The sequence below is a fragment of the Cucurbita moschata genome, unplaced genomic scaffold (assembly GCF_002738365.1).
Source record: "Cucurbita moschata cultivar Rifu unplaced genomic scaffold, Cmos_1.0 Cmo_Scf00089, whole genome shotgun sequence".
NCBI lineage: Eukaryota > Viridiplantae > Streptophyta > Magnoliopsida > Cucurbitales > Cucurbitaceae > Cucurbita > Cucurbita moschata.
This window is the reverse complement of record NW_019268605.1, coordinates 447,210-467,922: the sequence shown is the minus strand read 5'-3', so window position 1 is coordinate 467,922 and position 20,713 is coordinate 447,210. Positions and strand designations below refer to the sequence as shown.

The window sequence follows — 20,713 nt, the reverse complement described above, 5'->3', positions numbered from 1 at the left end:
AAGAATGATGAATGTAGGAAAGCGTATGCATGTTACCTAAGGCAATATGCGAAGGATGTGTGAGGTTATGCCGTATGAATGAATAAATGTTAGTTTAGGGACTTCATTCATATTGTATGTTTATTTACATCGGGATACTACCCCTTTTATGATGAGTACAAACGCGTACACTAAGATGAAAAGTTAGGTTGGGTTGTGGATTTTATTCAAGTTGTTCGGGTCACCAACCCAACCAATTTAAAAATTTGGGTTGATCCAAAAAATTTCTCAATATAATTCACCTTGGACTTTTTTTTTATTTTTTTTATTTTATTTGCATGTATGAGATGTCATGTTGCATTATTATATGACATGTTATGATATGTATGATAATGAAGAGTTTTCTGATGCACAACTCCTACGTAATATTATGAATGATGAATATATGAAAGCTTAAGCATCCAAACAATATAGGAAGAATGTGTGAGGTTGTAGTGCATGAATGCATGCATATTGTATGTTCATTGACATCAATACAGACGCGTACATTCTCATATAACACCAATTTCTCCCTATTCGATAGTTATATGCAGTAAGCCGTTGTTGCCTTTTGCTTACATTCCCATATAACACCAATTTCAATTTCTCAAATCTTGCTTTCAAAACTCTCTTTCGAAATCTCTCTACCCCATTTTCTAAAACTTTATTCTTGAACTGAGGCTAGAGGCTCAAGTATACGTCGCTTGGCCATAGGCTACGCAAGAATGAATAGGCTTAACTCACTTGATGTTGGGAAGTGAGTGCAAAAGTTGGGTTGAGTTGTGAATTTTTATTCAAGTTGTTCGGGTCACCAGCCCAACCAATTTGAAATTTTAGGTTGGTCTAAAGTAATTTCTCGACCCAATTCAACCCGAACGTTTTTTTTTCTTGATTTAGTAATGGGGTTTGTAAGATTTGAATGAAAAAATGGGAATCTTGTGGATATAAGAGATGAAACATGAAATTGATAGAGTTGTATGGATGAATAAATAAGCATAATTGGAGATGAAAGATATGGTGGGCTGAGTGGTGGGTAGGGATGGGGGATGGGCCCTGTGGTTGGTGCAAGGCCTCTCTCTCCATCTCATAATGCTTCATTGTTCATTTATGACAACAAAACAAACAAACAAACAAATTAATGTCAAGATTTGGGTAAAGATTCATGCTTGTTGTTCCCAATAATTAATGTTTTCTAACTAAAAAATGTGTTTAGTTTATAGCCACTACCTAACACATTCATCCTTCGTTTTAAAAGTAATATGATTTTTAAATCAATAATTATGAGTTAGATTGAATAATAAACTAATTTGGATTGAGTTGAGTTCAAATAAATGAAAATTTTATGTATTTAATTGATTCATACGTTCTTCGATAAAACTTTGAAATTGAATTCAACTGAATTATCCTGAATTCAACTGAATTATCCTGAATTCACAGACAACTTAAAACAAAAAAAGATATATTTTTGCTCGATATAATTATATAACATATATTTATTCTATGATGTTCCATATTGGTTGGGGAGGAGAACAAAACACACTTAAGGGTGTGGAAACCTTCCCCTAGCAGACGCGTTTTAAAGCCTTGAGGGATAGCCCGAAAGGGAAAGTCCAAAGAAGACAATATTTGCTAGCAGTGGGCTTGGGCTTGGACCCTTACAAATGGTATCAGAGCTAGACACCGGACGTTGTGCCAGCCTTGTTGCTGTTCTCCGAAGGGGGTAGACGCGAGACAGTGTGCCAGTAAGGATGCTGGATCTCGAAGGGACGTGGATTGTGATGTCCCACATTGGTTAGGGAGGAGAGCAAAACACCCTTCATAAGGGTGTAGAAACCTTCATAAGCTGGAAATGGAAAGCCCAATCAGGATAATATCATGTTTTATGAATCTTAAAATATATATTCAAATTAAGTGGTAAATCTTAATTAAATGTTTGAAAATAAATAAATAGATATTTTATGAATTAACATTTTTACTTAGAGTTGTTTAGGTTGAAAAATTTTACCATGCGAATAATTGGGTTCAGTTTAAAAAATGTCCTAAGTTGATCCCATCCAACCCACGAACACATCTAGTATATTTGATGCTTCAATATATGACTTGTCACTTTCCTATTATTCCTTATCTTTTAATGAATACCTTCTTACTTCCCTTCTTCTATTTTTTGATTTGTCTAAAATTACTTGATCGGGAAGAAACGAAAATAGTGGTGTAACAGATTAAAAAAAAAAAAAACAAAAAAGTAAAAATGGCACTCGTCGAAAACGTGAGATTTCTGGTGAGCGTCGTGGATCTCGTGATGAACCGTTCCCCTATACTCTCATAACTCCCTTGAAGTCGTTTCACCACAGTAGATCTGCAAGAGAGAAAGAAAAAGAGGAAACGAAAGAGAAAGAAAGGGAGACCAAAGGAAGAAGAGAGTTAGAAACGCGTCGAAAGTAATCGATTTGTGATCTCATCCGCTACGATAATAGGAAGGGGGCTCATAAAGAAGTTGTATGAGGGAACAGTAACCAGGCGGAAGACAAACACAGAGGCGACGAGGGAAGAAAGAAGTCAGTCGAAGAATTTAGGGTTTCGCTAAGCGAAATCGGGCGAAGAAGAAAAGTTAACTGGGTTGGATCCAGTTGGTTACCCAGAAAATCTAAATCCAACAAACTAAACAACCCGTAGCTCGAGCCCTTCATCCCACGAAGCCCAATAGGCGTTACCCACACCGCTTGGCCCACAATCGTTATGCGTGACCCGCAACATTGACAGCCCAACCCAAAGTCAACCCGAACCACGATCCATGTGCTCTCCAACCCCTACATGTGCATGACATGTGTCCTTCCATTGGCTCACTAGGCTCAGCTTTGTCTTGTCTCTAGCGACTATGATAAGGTATGAAGTGCGATGATATGTTGTATATGAAAAGGAAAATGATGTCATATTATGCCTAGACGAATTATGATAAGGTATGAAGTGTTATGATATGTTGTATATGTATGACATGCAATGAAATGTTTTGTGCGCTGAGATAAGAAGATTTATGACGTACAATTTCGGAGACATGTTTTGAAGGTTATGTTATAAATGAAATGAGGAGCGGTTGTCTTACATGATTTATTTACTATGAAAAATGTTGGAACCTCATGCAAAATGTATGTTCACATGCATTGAGATATTTCTCCTTATAATGAGTACGAAAGCATACATTATGAAAAAGAAAATGATTGTTATGTTTAAACATGATGCTACGACGGCAGCTATTCCTTAAGGATGTCCGACAACAACACTAGAGACGTTAATCTGACCAACACGAGGTCCAGGGGGTGTGCGAATCGCCTGATGGGTCGATAATCACACATATGGGTCAATTGTAGAGTTGTAAGTATACATATGATGACTCGGACTGGAAAGCCGCCTAAGAGCATACGATTTTAAATGTTAAGTCTCATTCATATTGCATGTGTCTGCATTCCCAACCCTCAATAGTGGTGTCGCTTACTGAATATTTCTTAAAATACTCAAGCCATAAGTTAATTTTATATTTTGAAGGTTAGACGTTCGCTCACTCTTGTTGTTCTAAAAAAATAATTAGAGCACGTGTTGTTATTTTGCTATCCATATGTTCGGATAATCCGGTCAAACTCGTTACCCAACTCAAACTATAAAATCAGGGTTGAGTTAGATTTTTTTTTCCGACTTGGATTGGGTTGAATTTTAAACCTGGTTCGATTTGTAGGTTGACATTTTTCTTAAAAAATGGTTACAACTCAACCAACCTTGTCCTACTCGTAAATATTTGATATTTAAATTTTATGAAATTTTAATTATCAATGTCACATATAATGTGAATAAGTAAGTTTTTTTTAAAAAACAATTAGAATAAAAGAACAATCCGACCACTCAACTCAATCCAATTCAGTTGGGATATGAACTCTAATCGAGTTGTTCGGGTCACCAACCTAATCAACTTAGGATTGGTCTAAATTTTAAACTATTTCAAAGTTTAAAAGGGAATATATATATATATTTTTAAAAAGATTATTAGAAAGAGATTAAATTATAAAAAATATTATAAATTCTAAATAAAAATTTAAAAAATTTAAGGCATAATTAAAATTTATTCAAAATTTGAATTTATTTGGTAAAATATAGGGAGGGAAAATGAAAAAAAAAAAAAAAAAAAAAAAATTTAGAATTTGGTGGTGGAGAATAAAGGCGGAAGTAAATATCTGTCAGTGGCTTCAACTGTTACTGTCACGGACCGCATTACCTACTAAGCTCGCATTCCCATGTGTTCCTGTTTTTTTATTTTATTTTATTTTAATTATTTTTTTTCTTTTTTTTCTTTTATGTTTTAAAAATTTAACTAAATTAATAAAATATTTCATTAATTTACATTTTCAAAAATAAAAAATTTAAAAATATTAAATGAGAACTATTTTGTTTTGAAAATATTATTAAAATTTTAAAATAATTAAAAATTATTTTTGAGTTTTCAGTTTTATTAATAATTTAAATTTTTAAAAAAACTTTAAAAACACTTTTAACCTTAAAAAAAATAAAGTTTCAAAAATACTCATAAACATTTCAGGTAATATTAAAATGTTGGTAGATAATCTATGAGTTGGTCGATACATAGTTTTCGTTCATATATTGATAATAAGAATTTTTAAATTTTAATTTTTCTTTTCACGTGAGTAAAAAGTATTAATGCTAATTTAAAAATTTTATGGACATTATTTAATACACTATTGTAATTTTTTAAAAACTTTTTTACCAAAAATTGAAGGTATTTTTGAAACACTATTAAAAGTTCCACTTGTAACGAACTCACTTTTCGATTGTGTGGCACTCACTTCCCAGCAACAAGTGAGTTAAGTCAATTCGTTCTTACGTCGCCTATGGCCAAACAACGTATGCTCGAACCTTTGACCCCAGTTTAAAAAGAAAGTTTTAGAAAACGGGGGCAGAGAGATTTCGAAAGAGAGTTTTGAAAGCAAGATTTGAAAGATTGATATTGGTGTTACATGTGATGCAAGCAAAAAGACAACAATAATGGCTTACAATATATAACTATCGGGTAGGGAGATATTTTAAAAATAAAATACCAACGGTTTCTATGAAAAAAATAATGGTAAGGGTATTTTTGAGACTTTTTTTTTTAAGTTGGGATATTATTGAAACTTTAGAAACTTTAGGGGTATTTTTTAGACAAATTACAGAGTTTAAGAGTATTTTTATTAATTTAGCCTAAAATTTTAGGTAAAATAAAATTTTAATATACGATATTCGAGTCCCACGTTAACTAATTAAGGGTAAGATCAAATATATATAAGTAAAAGTTTGTTGTCTTATAAGTGGTATTAGCCATACCCTTATCTTAACTTAGAGCTATGTCAATAGAATTTTCAGGTGTCGGATAAAGTTGTAAGCTTCAAACGTGTAGTTATTGCGAAGATTCATGGTAGAGTTCTATCGAACTAGCAATGTGTTCTTGCTCTAGAAAAGAGGAGTCGTCCATAGTTTGTACTTTGTTCGAGTGACTAACTAAGAGAAAGATCATGGGTTCATAAATAAGGAAGCAAAACCGTGAGAGCTTCCTCTCATCCTTTCTCCTTTTCTCCTTCGTCTCACATGTTGACCCATCATTGCGGGAAATACTCATCGTCCCCAAATGTCCCAAAATTTCGAGGTTTATAGGTGTCCATCTTAAAATCTTAAGAACTTATTGCACATCGTAGATGTCAGCGATTCGTTTTCATTTAAAAAAGGAAAAACTACCGGTATAAGCGAAAATGGGCTTCAACCTTTAATTTTGCCTTTTGGGTTCATAACACCATCATCAAAAGCCCATTTACGTTACAATTTCCTTGGGCGTACATAAGTTGGATTGAGTTAGACTCGTTTTTTGTTTCTTTTAGAATTGGATTGATTGGGTTCTGATCTGAATAACTTGAATAGAGTTCACAACCCGACCATCTATTTTCGAGTTCAGTTGAGTTGAGTTGAGTTGTCGTGTTGATTGGGTTCTGATCTGAACAACTGGAATAGAGTTCACAACCCGACCATCTATTTTCGAGTTCAATTGGGTTGAGTTGTCGTGTTTGTTTGTTTAATTATTTTAAAAAATCTTACTTATCAACAATGCATATAACATTAATAATTAAAATCTCATAAAGTTCCAATGTCAAACATTTATAAATTAGGGCACGTCAACAACATCTATTACAAATGTTAAATATTCCTAATCTTTTTAAAAGAATGATACGGTTGGGTTGGATTGTAACTCTATTATCGAGTTGGTTGGATTGACCTGACCAAAAAAATGTCAACCTATAAATCGAACCATTTATCAAGGAAGAAAATATTAATATAAAAGATGAATAATAATTAAATATAATGAAGAATGTATCTCATATTACAAATAAAATAATAGTATTACAAGTGTAATAATTACATTATATTTACTAACTTTGATTATATCAAATTATAAACTAAATCTAGATGGACAATCGATTGGTATCATAAGACAACACATTTATAAGATAGAAACATTGGTTTAGTGTGTTGGGACATGTAACCTGATAGCCTATTCATAATAAAGATATGGTAAAGATATATACGGTAGATATTTAGTATTAATAAATTGAGGAGATTAGGTAAATCTGTTAAAACTATATTTAGTAAACGAAAACGATATATATACCCCATTTTCAAAATGTATTCTCTTTCCGTGTGCCTGAAGTCATCAATAAAACCTTTAAGCCAATATTCCTCTAATTTTCTCTATCCTGTTCTTTGTGTTCATCTTGATCGAATGTGTACGTTGTTGTGCGATCATAACAAATGGTACCAGAGTTAAGCAAAATTCACCACGATTTATGAAGATGGAAAGTTCAAAGATTGGAATTGAGAAGTTCGATGGATTCGATTTCAATTTCTGGAAGATGCAGATTGAAGATTATTTGTACCAGAAAGATCTTCACGAACCCTGTTGGGAGTGAAGTCGGATACCATGACCACAGAGTAGTGGCTGTTGGATGATGGAAGTCCCACATCGACTAATTTAGGGTGTGATCATGGGTTTATAAGTGAGGAATACTAACTCCATTGGCATGAGGCCTTTTGGGGAAGCCCAAAGCAAAGCCATGAGAGCTTATGCTCAAAGTGGACAATATCATACCATTGTGGAGAGTCGTGTTCCTCTAACAGTGGCAACTCAAGGATCGCCAGGCCTTAGAGTTGATCTAGTTGACACTGTAAAAAAACATAGTGTTCAACATCATCAAGGAGAAGACGACGTCAGACCTATTGAAGGCGTTGTCGAATATGTACGAAATCTACAAATGTCTGAATGTGGATCTGTTGCAGATCGTATAATTGATTGTAAGTCAATTGAGCTCGGTGGAAATTATTTTCGAAGATGAAATTAAAACATTGATTTTGATGTTATCTTTACCTGAATCGTAGGATACTATTGTTGCCGCAATCAACAGTTCACATGGATCTAATAAACTAAAGTTTGATGAAATTCGAGATGCGGTTCTTAGCGAAAATATTCGCAAACGAAAAATCGACGATTCATCAGACAATGCTCTCAGTGTTGATCGAAGGGGAAGAAGTAAATCAAAGAGTCCAAACAAACATGGGTGATCGAAATCAAAGAAACATAACATGTTGGAGTTGTGGAGAAAAAGGTCACTTTCAGATAAATCGTAGAAGACCAAAGAGGAAGCATAATCATAAATCAAAGGATGACAATGATTCTATAAATTCAGCAGAAGACATTGAGGATGCTCTAATCCTCCACGTGGACAGTCCGATTGAAGTTTTGAAATTTCGTGAAGGTGTATCTTGCTGACAATAAAGATTTGGAGATTGAAAAAAAAGAAGACGTTTGCATAAAAACTCTGATAGGAAATTAGTGGACATGAAAGGATGTTAGATATATTTCTAGTCTCAAGAAGAACCTGATCTCTATTAGTCAGTTGAATAGTACAAGTTATGCAATAGAGTTTGGGAAAAGTTAGTAGAAGATTGTGAAAGGTGCTATGGTGGTAGCACGTGGCACAAAATTTGGAATCTTATACACCATTCCAAGATGTATGAACTTGGCTGCTGTTGCTGGGAGTGCTTCTAATTCAAGTCTATGACACAATAAACTTGGACATATGAGCGTCAAAGAAATGAAGATGCTGGCTGCAAAAGGAGTTTTAGAAGGTCTAAAATCTGTTGATATGGGTCTTCGTGAAAGCTGTGTTATGGGCAAATAGAAACGAGTTATCTTCACAAAAGTTGCCAGAGAAGCAAAGAAAGTAGGACTGGAAATGGTCCGTACAGACATTTGGGGACCATATCCAGTTTCATCACTTGGTGGATCAAAGTTCTACGTCACCTTCATTGATGATTTCCCTGAAACACAAGTAAAATATGTTTGCCACCTTCAAGAAGTGGAAAACTGAAGTTGAAAGATCAGACCGACTTGAAGATCAAATTTCTAAGGTCTGACAATGAAGAAGAGTACAACAAGTCAGAGTTTAAAACATTTGTACAGTTGAGGGAGTTAGATTAATGAGGACAATTTCCAGCAAGGAAAGACAAAATGGTGTTGCAGAAAGGATGAACAGACTATTTAATAAGCGAGCAAGAAACTTGAGGATTTATTTTGGACTACCAAAGACATTCAGGGATGATGTTGTGAACATAACAACCTATTTGATTAATAGAGGGCTGTTAGTACCTTTGGAGTTTAAATTGCCAGAAGAAGTTTGGATAGAAAAAGAACTCAAGTACTCTCACTTGAGAACTTTTGGCTGTACTGCGTATGTTCACGTCATTCTAGAGAAAAGAGACAAGCTTAATGCTAAGGCTGTGAAGTGCTACTTAAGGCTATGTCTCTGACATGTTCGAGTACAGGTTTTAGGATGACAAGAATAGAAAAATCCTAAGACATTGTGACGTAACCTTCGATGAAAAAGTCCTATACAAGGACAAAGAGAAGATAAACTCTGAGACTACGAAGCAAGTAGGAGTTGAGCTTGAGTTGCAGAAAAACTTACCCGATGATGTTGCAGTAGAAGCTCATAAAACTCCTGAGACTGTTGTTAAAGAACCAGACATGGAACAAGTTACACCTGAGCAAGTGTTGAGAAGATCATCCAGAACTATCAGAGCACTAGATAGATATTCAACTTCATTGCGTTATCTGTTGCTAACCGATGAAGATGAAGGAGAACCAGAGCCCTTTGATGCGGTCCTACAGTTGGATGATACAAGCAAGTGGGAGCAAGCCATGGATGATGGGATGTCTAAGCTTCATAAATGAGTTGCTCTTTCATCTACTAAGGTTGAATACGTGGCAATAGCTAAAGCTGAAAAGAAGATGAGATGGATGACAGACTATCTAGAAGAATTGGACAAGAAGCAGCACGAGAAGATTCATTGATAGTTTTTTTTTTTAAAAAAAAAAATTCATCAACTGAAAGTATAATATACAACGGAAAAAAAAAAAAATCATCGATATTCAACTTCTATCGCGATTTACAAAAAATAATTATAGTTTGAATGTTTAATTAGAAATTTAATACTTTTGAAGTCAAGATTTCATTAAGCACTTTATTACAACCCCATATAGTTTAGGATATTATTATTGATTTATTTTTTTTTTTGGTTAAAAAAATGAATGTAAAGTTTAAATTTTTAACCTCTTGACCCATGAATTTTTAACATAATTTGTGCCCTCTGACATAAATTTCTAATATAAGGAGCACATCCTTCCATTCAAACAAGAATATTGTAACGACCCTAAATTTCTACTTACTTAGAGTCGCTACAGTCATCATAAAGAAATAAGCATTAAACTTCATTATAAAATATATACTTCATCTTAAAACACCGTCATAGACTTACGTGTTCGAAAACATCTTTAAAACGACACAACAAAATACTAAATGAAATAAATAAACATTAAAATAAAAAACACCCTATTCTAATCTAACTCTAAGAAAATAAACACAACTACCTTTTGCATGTGCCATGGTCTCAAATGGCTATGTTGTCGTTAGTCATATAGAGGTGCCTTACCTTTACTTAAAATAGTAGTAGCACGTGACTTGAGTATTTTGAGAAATAATCACTAAGTGACCCCACTATTGGGGTTAGATGCAAACACATACAATCATGAGTGAAACCTGTCATATCAGTTTATATTCCTTAGGCGGTTATACTAAACGAGTTAATTAGATGTGAATTTCTACAAACGGTCCACACGTGCGAGTATGAATCCACCAGTCGGTTCGCAAACCTCTTGGGCCCTTTTCATGGTCAAGCAAGCACTTTCTGGAGCTGTTGTGTCGGGCACCCGTTAGGCATAATGACCGTCGTAGCATTATGATAAATATAATGACCATTTTTCTGCCTTATAGTGTATGCGTAAGTGCCATCATAAAAGAGAAGTATTCCCTGAGGCATGAACACACAATGATGCATGAGGTCATAACATTTTTATTCATTATCATGTAAGATAACCCCTTCCATTTTTCCTTCATATCATTTTCATCATAGGTTTCTGTACATCAATTGGGGTTGTGCATTATGTTGATACATTTTGTCTATATCATTCATATCATGCATTGTGTCATATCATGCCATATCTACTCCATATCATCAACATATCATCCAAACGTGTTAAACCATAACATTTATCATATCCTTAGTACATCATCATATCACATGTCATAACATTCACGTATCATCTTATAGTCACGTTGTATCACAAACATATCATCATATCATAGTCATATTGTTTTGCAAACACATCATAGTCATATCGTTTCATAAACATAACCTAGTCATTCTTTCATAAACATATCATAGTCATATCATTTCATAAACGTATCATAGTCATATCATTTCATAAACATAATCATATCGTTTCATAGACATATCATAGTCATCTCGTTTCATAAACATATCTTAGTCACATCATTTCATACACATATCCTAGTCATATTGTTTCATAAACATATCATAGTCATGTCATTTCTTAAACGTATCCTAGTCTTATCGTTTCATAAACATATTCTAGTCATATCATTTCATAAACATATCTTAGTCATGTGGTTTCCTAAACGTATCCTAGTCATATCGTTTCATAAACAAATCCTAGTCATATCATTTCATAAAGATATCTTAGTCATATCGTTTCTTACACACACACACCACAGTCGCATCTTTCCGTAAACATTTCACACATATCAAGCATATATCACGTGTAGAAGCACGAGGCATATGTCATCATACAAATATCAACTTTTAACCGAACCGGTAATAAGGTTAGTTACTTGGTTTGCCTTAGCAGTTCTTCTCCTTACACTTGAGTACAATTGGATTCTATTTTCCGATGTTGCTCCAGGTATAATTGGAAGTTTTTTTCTATTCAAACGTCCATCTCGTTTTCATTATAACTCACATTTCTAGCCTAAATAAATATGAACTTTGAAATAAGATGTTATACTGATCTTAATTGCCTTTATTAAGGTCAAATTTAGCTATATGAGGGTAAAAAATGTAGAAATAAGTATCAAAATGTCTATACCAAGCTGAATGACAGAGTTTTGAGTTGATAATCTACACCGAGTAGAATCGAGCTGCGTTGAGCCGACTAAGCTAAAAGATTCAACGTCTGCATGCACAACAAGTATCGCTTGATCTAGAAGATGCGTGCGTGGGTCGTGAATCGGGTCGAGGCACACAGTTTGTGTCATTCTCTTGGATGGTTCTTGTGGTGCACAAGTTGTGTTCGATGGTATTGGACTCAATTGGGCCGAATAATTGTAGTGGGTTGAGCGGTCGATGATGCAGGTGGGCCGAGCATTGCAAGTGGGCGTAAGGGCCTTGTTTGTAACTACTGGGCTTCGCACTAGTCGTGGGTCGAGCCTTGGGTTTGTCTTAATTTGTGCCCGGGGTTGTAATCATGGTTTACAAGAATCTGACCCGACCCGATGGATCCTTTCTTCTCCACACGACTGTATGTGAATTTTTTGAAACTTTTTTCTCTCTTCTAAAGAGCTCCTTGCCGTCGACTTTTGATCCCTTTTTCCTTCTTCATGTCTTTCCTCCCTCCTCCATGAATTCACGTAGCCGTGGATGTGACTACCGTTGTAGACCTATGTTTCGTTTCAGATTTCTGAAACATCCACACTCGTCTGCAATTCCTCGTCCCCACCATGAATACGATCTCTTTATTTCGGTCTTTTTCTCTTTGCTTCCTTCTCCAACTGATTGAAATATCATCTATACATCAAGGGAATTTTAAGGGCGATTTTAAAAAAGAGGTTGCGGTTCAGTTTGCCTGAGTCCCTACATTAAACCCTGGGTTACTAACAGGACGTACTATTTCCCTTTGTAACTACTGGGTTACCTAGATACCCTAGGGTTTAGTGTGGGGACTTAGCGATTAAACTCACCAATTTGCGTTCATAAAAAAACCACAATGATCGTTCATCTTCTCTATTACTCGGATTTCCTTTATTGTAGGCATGTGTTGTGAGGGCAGACTAGGGTGTGGCTTCGTTTTGTGTATACTTGACTTCGGGGAGGGCATGCGGGTCGAGGGTGCGAGGATTCCGGCGCTTCACCGAAATTCTCGGGCTTTTCCGGCGATTGGATTATTATTATTTTTTAAAACCATTACAAATACAGTTTAAAATTCAAGTCTTTTTTTGTTTTTTTTTTGTAGACAACAATCTTTTGGTGCAACTTTAGTGGCAATCTTGGACGTGCTTCATTCGAGGTGTTTTGGCTGGATAATGATGTTTGGCTTCAAGAACGATGCAACTATTTGCATTGCATTTCAGATGTTGATGAAAAGGGCTTTTGTAGTGATACGAGTTTCGAAGAAAAAAAACAAAAAAATGCCGGATATCTCGCGATTTCCTACGAGGGTTACTAATAGGACGTACTATTTCCCTAAGTCCCCACACTAAACCCTAGGGTATCTAAGTAGCCGTCTTTTTCTTTGAGTCGTTGTTGTACCTGTGAGAGAGGAGCAGAAAGATTGAGGTGAGGAATCGATAACGTCGCGAGGCTTCATACCTTTGTGACTTCTTAGGTAGGGGCGAATAAACGTCGAGGCACTTCGTAATGAGAAGGACAGACGCATCGTCAATTACGAACATACAACGGCGGTCCCATCAGCAACAACAGTTGGGTTCCGCAGTTAGGGTTCGTTTGGACTCTCGGGTTAGGAAGACAGGGTAGTGAATCACGGGTCAGGTTCTTTGGGTACCAGCGAGCTCGCTTAAGCCAACATACGGTCCGTGCCTTGCAGTCCGCGTTTGAACACTGACTCTGAGTTGCGTACCTATTCCGACCCAAGAATAGCAACACCAGCCCCCGTCTAGAAGCCGTACGCCGTCAGTGACCTCTCGGCTTGTCGGCTCGGTACTTTGGCTTCATCGGCGGTTCCGTTGTATTCTGCATCTCGACTCGGTGGTGTGTCTTGGCAGCTCAGCTTAGCGACTCGGTATGCAAATAATATACCGATTCCTAGGTTTTCGATCCTTTTGGAGCTGTTTTCGCCCTTATTTCAACCATCTGAGGTCAGTGTAACTTCATTTTGCTAAAACAAGTTATGATAGGAACGTACCTTGATAGTTAGACATAAGGTTTAGTTGGGTTTCATTATGAAAAGATTCTAAGTGTATAATGTGGTTTTATAGGGAGTAGTTAGGCGTCACAGTTAGCCTATCGCGAGTGACTTCGACTAAGGCCAGAGAGGTAAGTAACCTTACTATTGAAGTTAGTTACTGTATATGTATGGTGGTGCGTGCCCTGTGGCCTTTGCATTTACCATGTGTGCTGCCGATGTATACTATGCTATGTGTTTTCATTGTGAAATGTCGATGTATGCCACGCTTATGTGATTCTGTTTTGTCATGAATTGTTTACCTTGTATGCATGAAATTAGTTGACATGCCATGAATGTGTTGAGAGCTTTGCATGCCATAGGTGTGGTGACTGGGGAACTATGATACCCTTACATAATGCTTAACTAAGCCATGCTATGTAACACGACAAGGGAATGAAATGTTGTATGTATAATGCCATGGAGGTAAGCCTTAGGGACCACATGCATGTTGTGTGTCATGTGCATAGGGTTACATCCCCATTATGTTATGATGGTACGAACGCGTAGATTCGGTATTATGCTCGCTATGATATGATGAAGGCCTTTCCTTTTCCATGGCGTCTAGTAACATGCATCACGTGTACCCGACCAAGCCTGGCCCATGGGGTTTGTATACGAATTCACTTGGTGGGCCCACATTTACGTACATGGGCCGTGTGTGGAGAAGTACCACACATCCACCCTACTCGGATAAAGTAAGGGCCTAAGGCCATGTAAAGGGAATGGAAGACAGGTCCCCCCCTCACTTTTTTTTGCTTGTATTTGTGCATGTGTGCTGAATGTGATTTGCATGTGTTATGAATGTGTATTGTATGCCTAACCCCAATAGTGGTGCAACTTATTGGTTATTTTATAAAATACTCAAGCCACGTGCTACCTACATTTTCAGGTAAAGGCAAGGCTCCCTGTACGGTTGACGATGAACACTTTGAAGATCATGGAAGTTAAAAGGAGGGCTTGTAGGACAGTAGATTCTCTATTCGAGATTTTATTTGAATAATAAATAATTGCATTTGTTTTCCCTAGTTAGTTGTTGGTTGACTCCCGAGTTTGGTTGATCCTTCATATTATGAACCTGCTTATAAAAGCCATGTCATTGTTATTAAGGTTTTTTTTATATGAGCCTCCACATTTTTCGCCTTTATGAATGCAAGGTAACGTCGCTAATTAAGTTAAAGAAAATTAGAGGCGTTATAGTTGGTATTAGAGCGCTAGGTCATAGATCTTGTAGACTGGCCTACAATGTAGGCATATGGTACTTCCATGGTCCTCTAGCAAATGCACCGTCACGTCAGGTATATGTTCCTCTTTTCTTTTGAATTGGAAATTTGTAATTAAATGAAGCATATAGTAGGAAATGTGTATTTTGTGATGAGTGATGTGATATGTTACATGATGTGACAAGATTAGTTGTAATATGATATATCTAGTGGCTATTATTAACGTATGTCTGTATGCATGTGCAACCTGCGTCATTGTAAATGTTCATAGAATCTGATAGATTAATATGTGACTCAGAGCTACTGCTATGTTTAGATATGCCACCTAGAACATGAGTTGGGGGTATTAGGGGATGACCCCCACCTATGGGCAGAGGGAGAGGTGGAAGAGGACGATGTCTGGATCGCGAGGACTCCGTGGAAGAGCCTGCTGTAGTCATGTCATTCCCACCACCAGTGACACCTCAGCCCACCCAAGACTCGACAACTGCGTTGGTGGACGCATTGCAAATCATCATACGAAACCTATCTAGTAATCAGCAAGCTAATGACACAGTCTCTACCAGGGAAGCTTGGTGCTTGTGGGATTTCAAGTGGGATGACCCACAAACCTTTAAGGGAATGTTCGATGACCTGACGGTGGCACAGTTGTGACTGAGTTCGATAGAGAGCATGTTTAGACTGACGAATTGCCTTGAAGATCAAAAGGTGGAGTGCACAACATTTATGCTGCGTGACGATGCTCAAGTGTGATGGCGATGATGGTGTTGTTATAACATATGCGTAAGCAATTTGGATCTTAGGCACTTTAAGTACATCAATTATAGTAAATTAGCTAGCATGTTCATAAGCATTAAAACTCAAGGAGTTTGAGTACTAACCTTTTGTAGTTCAAATTTCTTTTTCCTCACGAACTGGTTTCGAACCACCACTAATGTCTTCCCTACTATTTTCTGGCCTTAGAACGGGATTGTGGAATTCGGTAAGTGACTAAACTTTGAAGGGATTTAGTATATGTGAAGAGAGAGTTTGTGAGGGTTTTTCTCAAGGTTTTTCCAAGCAGACTTTTATGTACGTTGATCACTCTATTTATAGAGTGATATTTGCATGTTCATGCAAATTTGAGATTACCAAATTTTGACACTCAAAATTTCACTCAAATTTGTGGGATTATGGGCAAACATGCAAGTTTGTTAAACCATATATTGACACTCAACATTCCACTAACTCAAACATGGATTTTTCCATAGAGTGAAGTCAACCTTTTGACTTTCCCTATTTTAATTCAATAATTAATTTAAATAATTAATTTCAAATCAAAATAATATTAAATGATTAATTAAACAATTTAATTAATATTTAACATTAAATCGAATGTCAATCCCAATCTTATGAATCCCTATTCACAATTAAAATATTTAAATCTTATTTAACTATCTTAGATTCTCTTTTTTTGTTTAATTCGTAAATAAAAAAAAATGCGGTTAGATATATCGTATATATGTAGCGCATATTTCCTAATTTGAATTCGAACACTTTGAACTCACTCGTCACACTGTTCTATGGTTTAGTCCGATATGAGCTAGCAGAGGAACCTAATGGACCTATAGATCATGGGCTCCAACGATCCAAGATTAACCGGCTAAACTCATTAACCTTGTTAACCAACATTCGTTAACTACTAGGACACTCCACTATAGCCTAGTAGTTGCACTCCCCTCACTATAGATATATTTTTGTCCATTTGATATAACCATGATTAGTAAGTCGATCCTTCACAGGTTGTTCGTAACTAGAGCTGGGTCAATTTACCGTTTTACCCCTTAAGTTACTTCTTGTTCCTTATGTCTTACTGATCCTCTAATGAACAATTGGTTTGTGGTCCAACCAATAAACCGAATCCCTCTCAGGCCAATGAGAGGGTGGGGCCCCTTGTTCAAGACCTGGAGTCAGTGCTTAAGGGAACTACCTCTCTTCTATCCCTAAAAGTGGGTAGGAGTGAATTCCATCTTGCACCCCATGTCCCCAGCCATTCACCCAGTCTTACCCCTGAAATGGGAGGCCTATTGAGTCGACGAACTAGAGTCACTCTCACCCATGCAAATCTAAGGATAATTCCCAATAAACAAGAGTTCATGGTTAGCTCATCATTAAAACCGACTTACCTAGGTTATCGAATGAAAAGAAAATCAGTCTCAACAGTAAACGACATTATAAAGTGAGAGTGGTTTTTTTCATGATCCGATCTTATGCAATACTCATTGCATAGGACGCCCCCACTCACATGCCTTCACATGTACAATTTAGTGATCACATTGTTTATATCATATACAAAAGTGGGCCGCATCCATAGTGTCCCAGGATAAGGTACTCAACCTTATCCCTATACTATAGATCATTTTGACTATATACTTTAACTTGATCCACTCTTATGTCTCTACATATAGTTCAAGTAATCATACTATAGCCAGAGTATTCTTAGTTTATTGGATTTTAATTAATGATCGTAAAGTTCACTTTATTCAATAACGATCTTTACTGAATAAACATCAATAATAACTTTATTGAAAATAGAATATGTTTTTGTTTACAAACTATGAGTTTTAGGACATAATACCCAACAGGCGATCCACCTGGGAGATTATTAGACCCGGGGGTGAAATCTCGTGGACAGAATTCAAAGAGGCATTTGCTGAGGTATACTACCTAAAGGACATCCAGATCCGCAAACATCAAGAGTTCACCCAGCTAACTCAGAGAGGGCGTTCGATAACTACTTACGCCAGGGATTTTGCCAAGCTGAAATGCTTCATCCTAGACTTGGTATTCACTGATTACAAGACGACTATCCGGTTTGTGCTGGGGTTGGATAGAAAGATCCGTAATGTTGTTGAGGTGATAACACCTACTACTCATGCTGCCGCCCTAAGAGTAGCAAGGGCCATGGAGGGAACCGATGGATCGAATGAGTCCCGCTCATCGACGGAGAGACAGAAACGACCTCGTGATTGGGATGACTGTCGTGATTAATCACCATCACCGCCACCAAGACAATCAGATAGACAGCGTCGTGATTCCGGACGGGGCTAGCAGAGAAGGAAAAGTAGATTAGATGATAGATCCAAGTGTAACGAGTGTGGGAAGAACCATTGAGGTGGTGCTTGGCTTGCTTTGGAGCCTGCGTTCGATGTGGGAAGGATGGTCACTTGGCTAGGGACTGTCCGAGAAGTCGTACCAATAATGTTGGGGATCAGCAGAGACCATTACGCATAGCAGATGCCTCCACTCAGAATTGTCCTCCAGCGATAGCCTATGCCTCCACTAGCAAGGACACTAAAAACCTTGATGCGGCGGTGATTGGTACGCTATTCGTTCTTGTCCACTTTGCTTTGATATTGTATGACTCGGGGTCTACGCATTTGTTTATTTCCACTACTTTTGTTAGTCAAGCAAATCTTGTGTTAGAACCCTTGTTACAGGATTTCTTAGTAGCCACTCTGCCAAGTGTGGACATGGTTGCTGCTTATAGGGTAAGAAATGGTCGCATAATAGTATCAGGAGTTAGTTTAGACGTAGACTTAATGGTTGTTGATATGACCGTGTATGATCTTATTTTGGGCATGGATTGGTTAGCGGAAAACCATGCTTGCATAGATTATCACATGAAAGAGGTTATTTTTACGCCACCGCTCAAGACCAGATTCAAATTCAAAGGCACGAGTTTGAGTTCCATGCCCAAGGTGATATTGATGATGAAGGTGAAGAAGCTGGTCCAACACGAAGTCTGGGCGATACTAGCTAGTGTGGTGAAAACCAAGAAAGAAGGACTCTCCCTAACCACGTTGCCTATAGTGAATGAATTCTCGGATGTGTTCCCAGAGGACTTGCCAGGAATCCCTCCAACCTGAGATGTCGATTTTGCAATAGAGCTGGAGCCAAGTACCAGCCCTATATTTAAGGCCCCATACCGCATGGCTCCAGCTGAGCTAAAAGAACTCAAGAGCAATTACAAGAGCTACTGGACAAAGGATTTATAAGACCTAGCGTGTTGCCTTGGGGTGCGCTGGTGTTATTCATCAAGAAAAAGGATGGTTCAATGCGCCCGTGCATCGATTACATGGAGCTGAATAAGAGAACGGTGAAGGATAGGTATCCCCTCCAACGCATCTAGGACTTATTCGACCAGCTTAGAGAGGCCACAGTGTTTTCAAAGATTGATCTTGGATCAGGCTAGCATCAGATCAAGATAAAAGACAAGGACGTATCAAAAACTACTTTTAATTCAAGGTATGACTTTATGAGTTTGTGGTGATGTCATTTGGACTCACCAATGCCCCTGTAGTGTTCATGGAGCTAATGAATCTGGTGTTCAAGGAATATCTGGATATTTTGTCATTGTATTCATAGACGATATCTTGGTATACTCAAGGATGAATCAGGAACACCAAATGCACCTGAGGAAGGCCTAACAGTTGTGAGAGAAAATAAATTGTATGCCAAGTTCTTGAAGTGGGAGTTTTGGTTATGCGAAGTCTCTTTTCTAGGGCATGAGATATCTGTGGAAAGGGTGTCAGTTCATCTCGCCAAGGTATAAGCAGTCACCAACTAGGCTCATCCAACTACAGTTACCGAGGTATGTAGCTTTTTGGGTCTTGCAGGCTACTATCGACGCTTTATATAAGATTTTTTCCAAGATAGCGGCACCCCTTGCGCGATTGACTCGAAAGACTATGGCATTCGTATGAACCGAGGAGTGCGAGGCAAGCGTCTGAAACCTAAAGGAGAGATTGGTGATTGCACCCGTGCTCACAATGCCTGATGGTAGAGGGAACTACGTCATTTTCAGCGATGCTTCCAAGAAGGGTCTAGGATGCGTGTTGATGCAACGCGAGAAAATTATTGCCTATGCTTCCAAGCAATTGAAGGACTATGGAAAGAATTATCCCGCTCATGACTTGGAACTAGCAGCGGTAGTTTTTGAGTTAAAGATATGGCGACACTACCTTTATGGGGAGAGAACTCAGATTTATACTGACCATAACAGCCTGAAGTATTTCTTTGCCTAGAAGGAGTTGAATATGAGACAACGACGGTGGTTGGAACTAATCAAAGATTATGACATTGACATTCAGTACCACCCCGGGATGGCCAACATGGTTGCAGATGCCCTAAGCAGGAAGATAGCTCATTCATCGGCGTTAATCACGAAGGAGCCCAGGGTGCAGGCAGACTTTTAGCGAGCTGAAATAGTAGTAGCAATTGAAGATATTAGAGCACAACTAGCTCGACTGATTGTACAACCCACTCTTTGGCAGAGAATAGTTGAGGCTCAAGTAAGAGACCTTGGTTTGGCGAGGATACTTAATGAAATGGAGACAGAACCAACTGAGGGGTACTCCAAGTCATCTGATGGTGGATTGTTGTATCAAGGTCATTTGTGCTTATTGGCGATAGAGGAATTGAGAAATGAAATACTGAAGGAGGTGCATAACTCCCCAATTCTCATGCACCATGGCGGTAAAAAAATATATGAGGACATCAGACCACACTTCTAGTGGTGTGGTATGAAGAAGAATATCGCGGAATTCGTCAATAGATAGTTGGTTTGCCAACAATTCAAGGCAACCAGACAGAGACAAGCGGGGTTGCTACAGTCGCTCAGCATACTAGAGTGGAAATGGGAGAACATTGCCGTGAATTTCATAGTGGCCTACCTAGGACGTTGAACGGTTATATGGTCATATGGGAGATTGTGTTTAGATTAACAAAATCAGCGCATTTCCTCCCTCCAAAA

The 20,713-nt window shown here is 37.6% G+C and overlaps 1 protein-coding gene across 1 annotated transcript; it reads left to right on the top strand.

Annotated features, from left to right (window-relative positions):
* The first annotated feature begins 15,285 nt into the window (after positions 1 to 15,285).
* On the top strand, positions 15,286 to 18,827 carry LOC111439271. The gene is made up of 3 exons (XM_023077042.1): positions 15,286 to 15,569; positions 17,544 to 17,941; positions 18,097 to 18,827. The coding sequence occupies exons 1-3, from the start codon at positions 15,286 to 15,288 to the stop codon at positions 18,825 to 18,827; spliced, it is 1,413 nt and encodes a 470-aa protein (XP_022932810.1).
* The last annotated feature ends 1,886 nt before the right edge of the window (positions 18,828 to 20,713 follow it).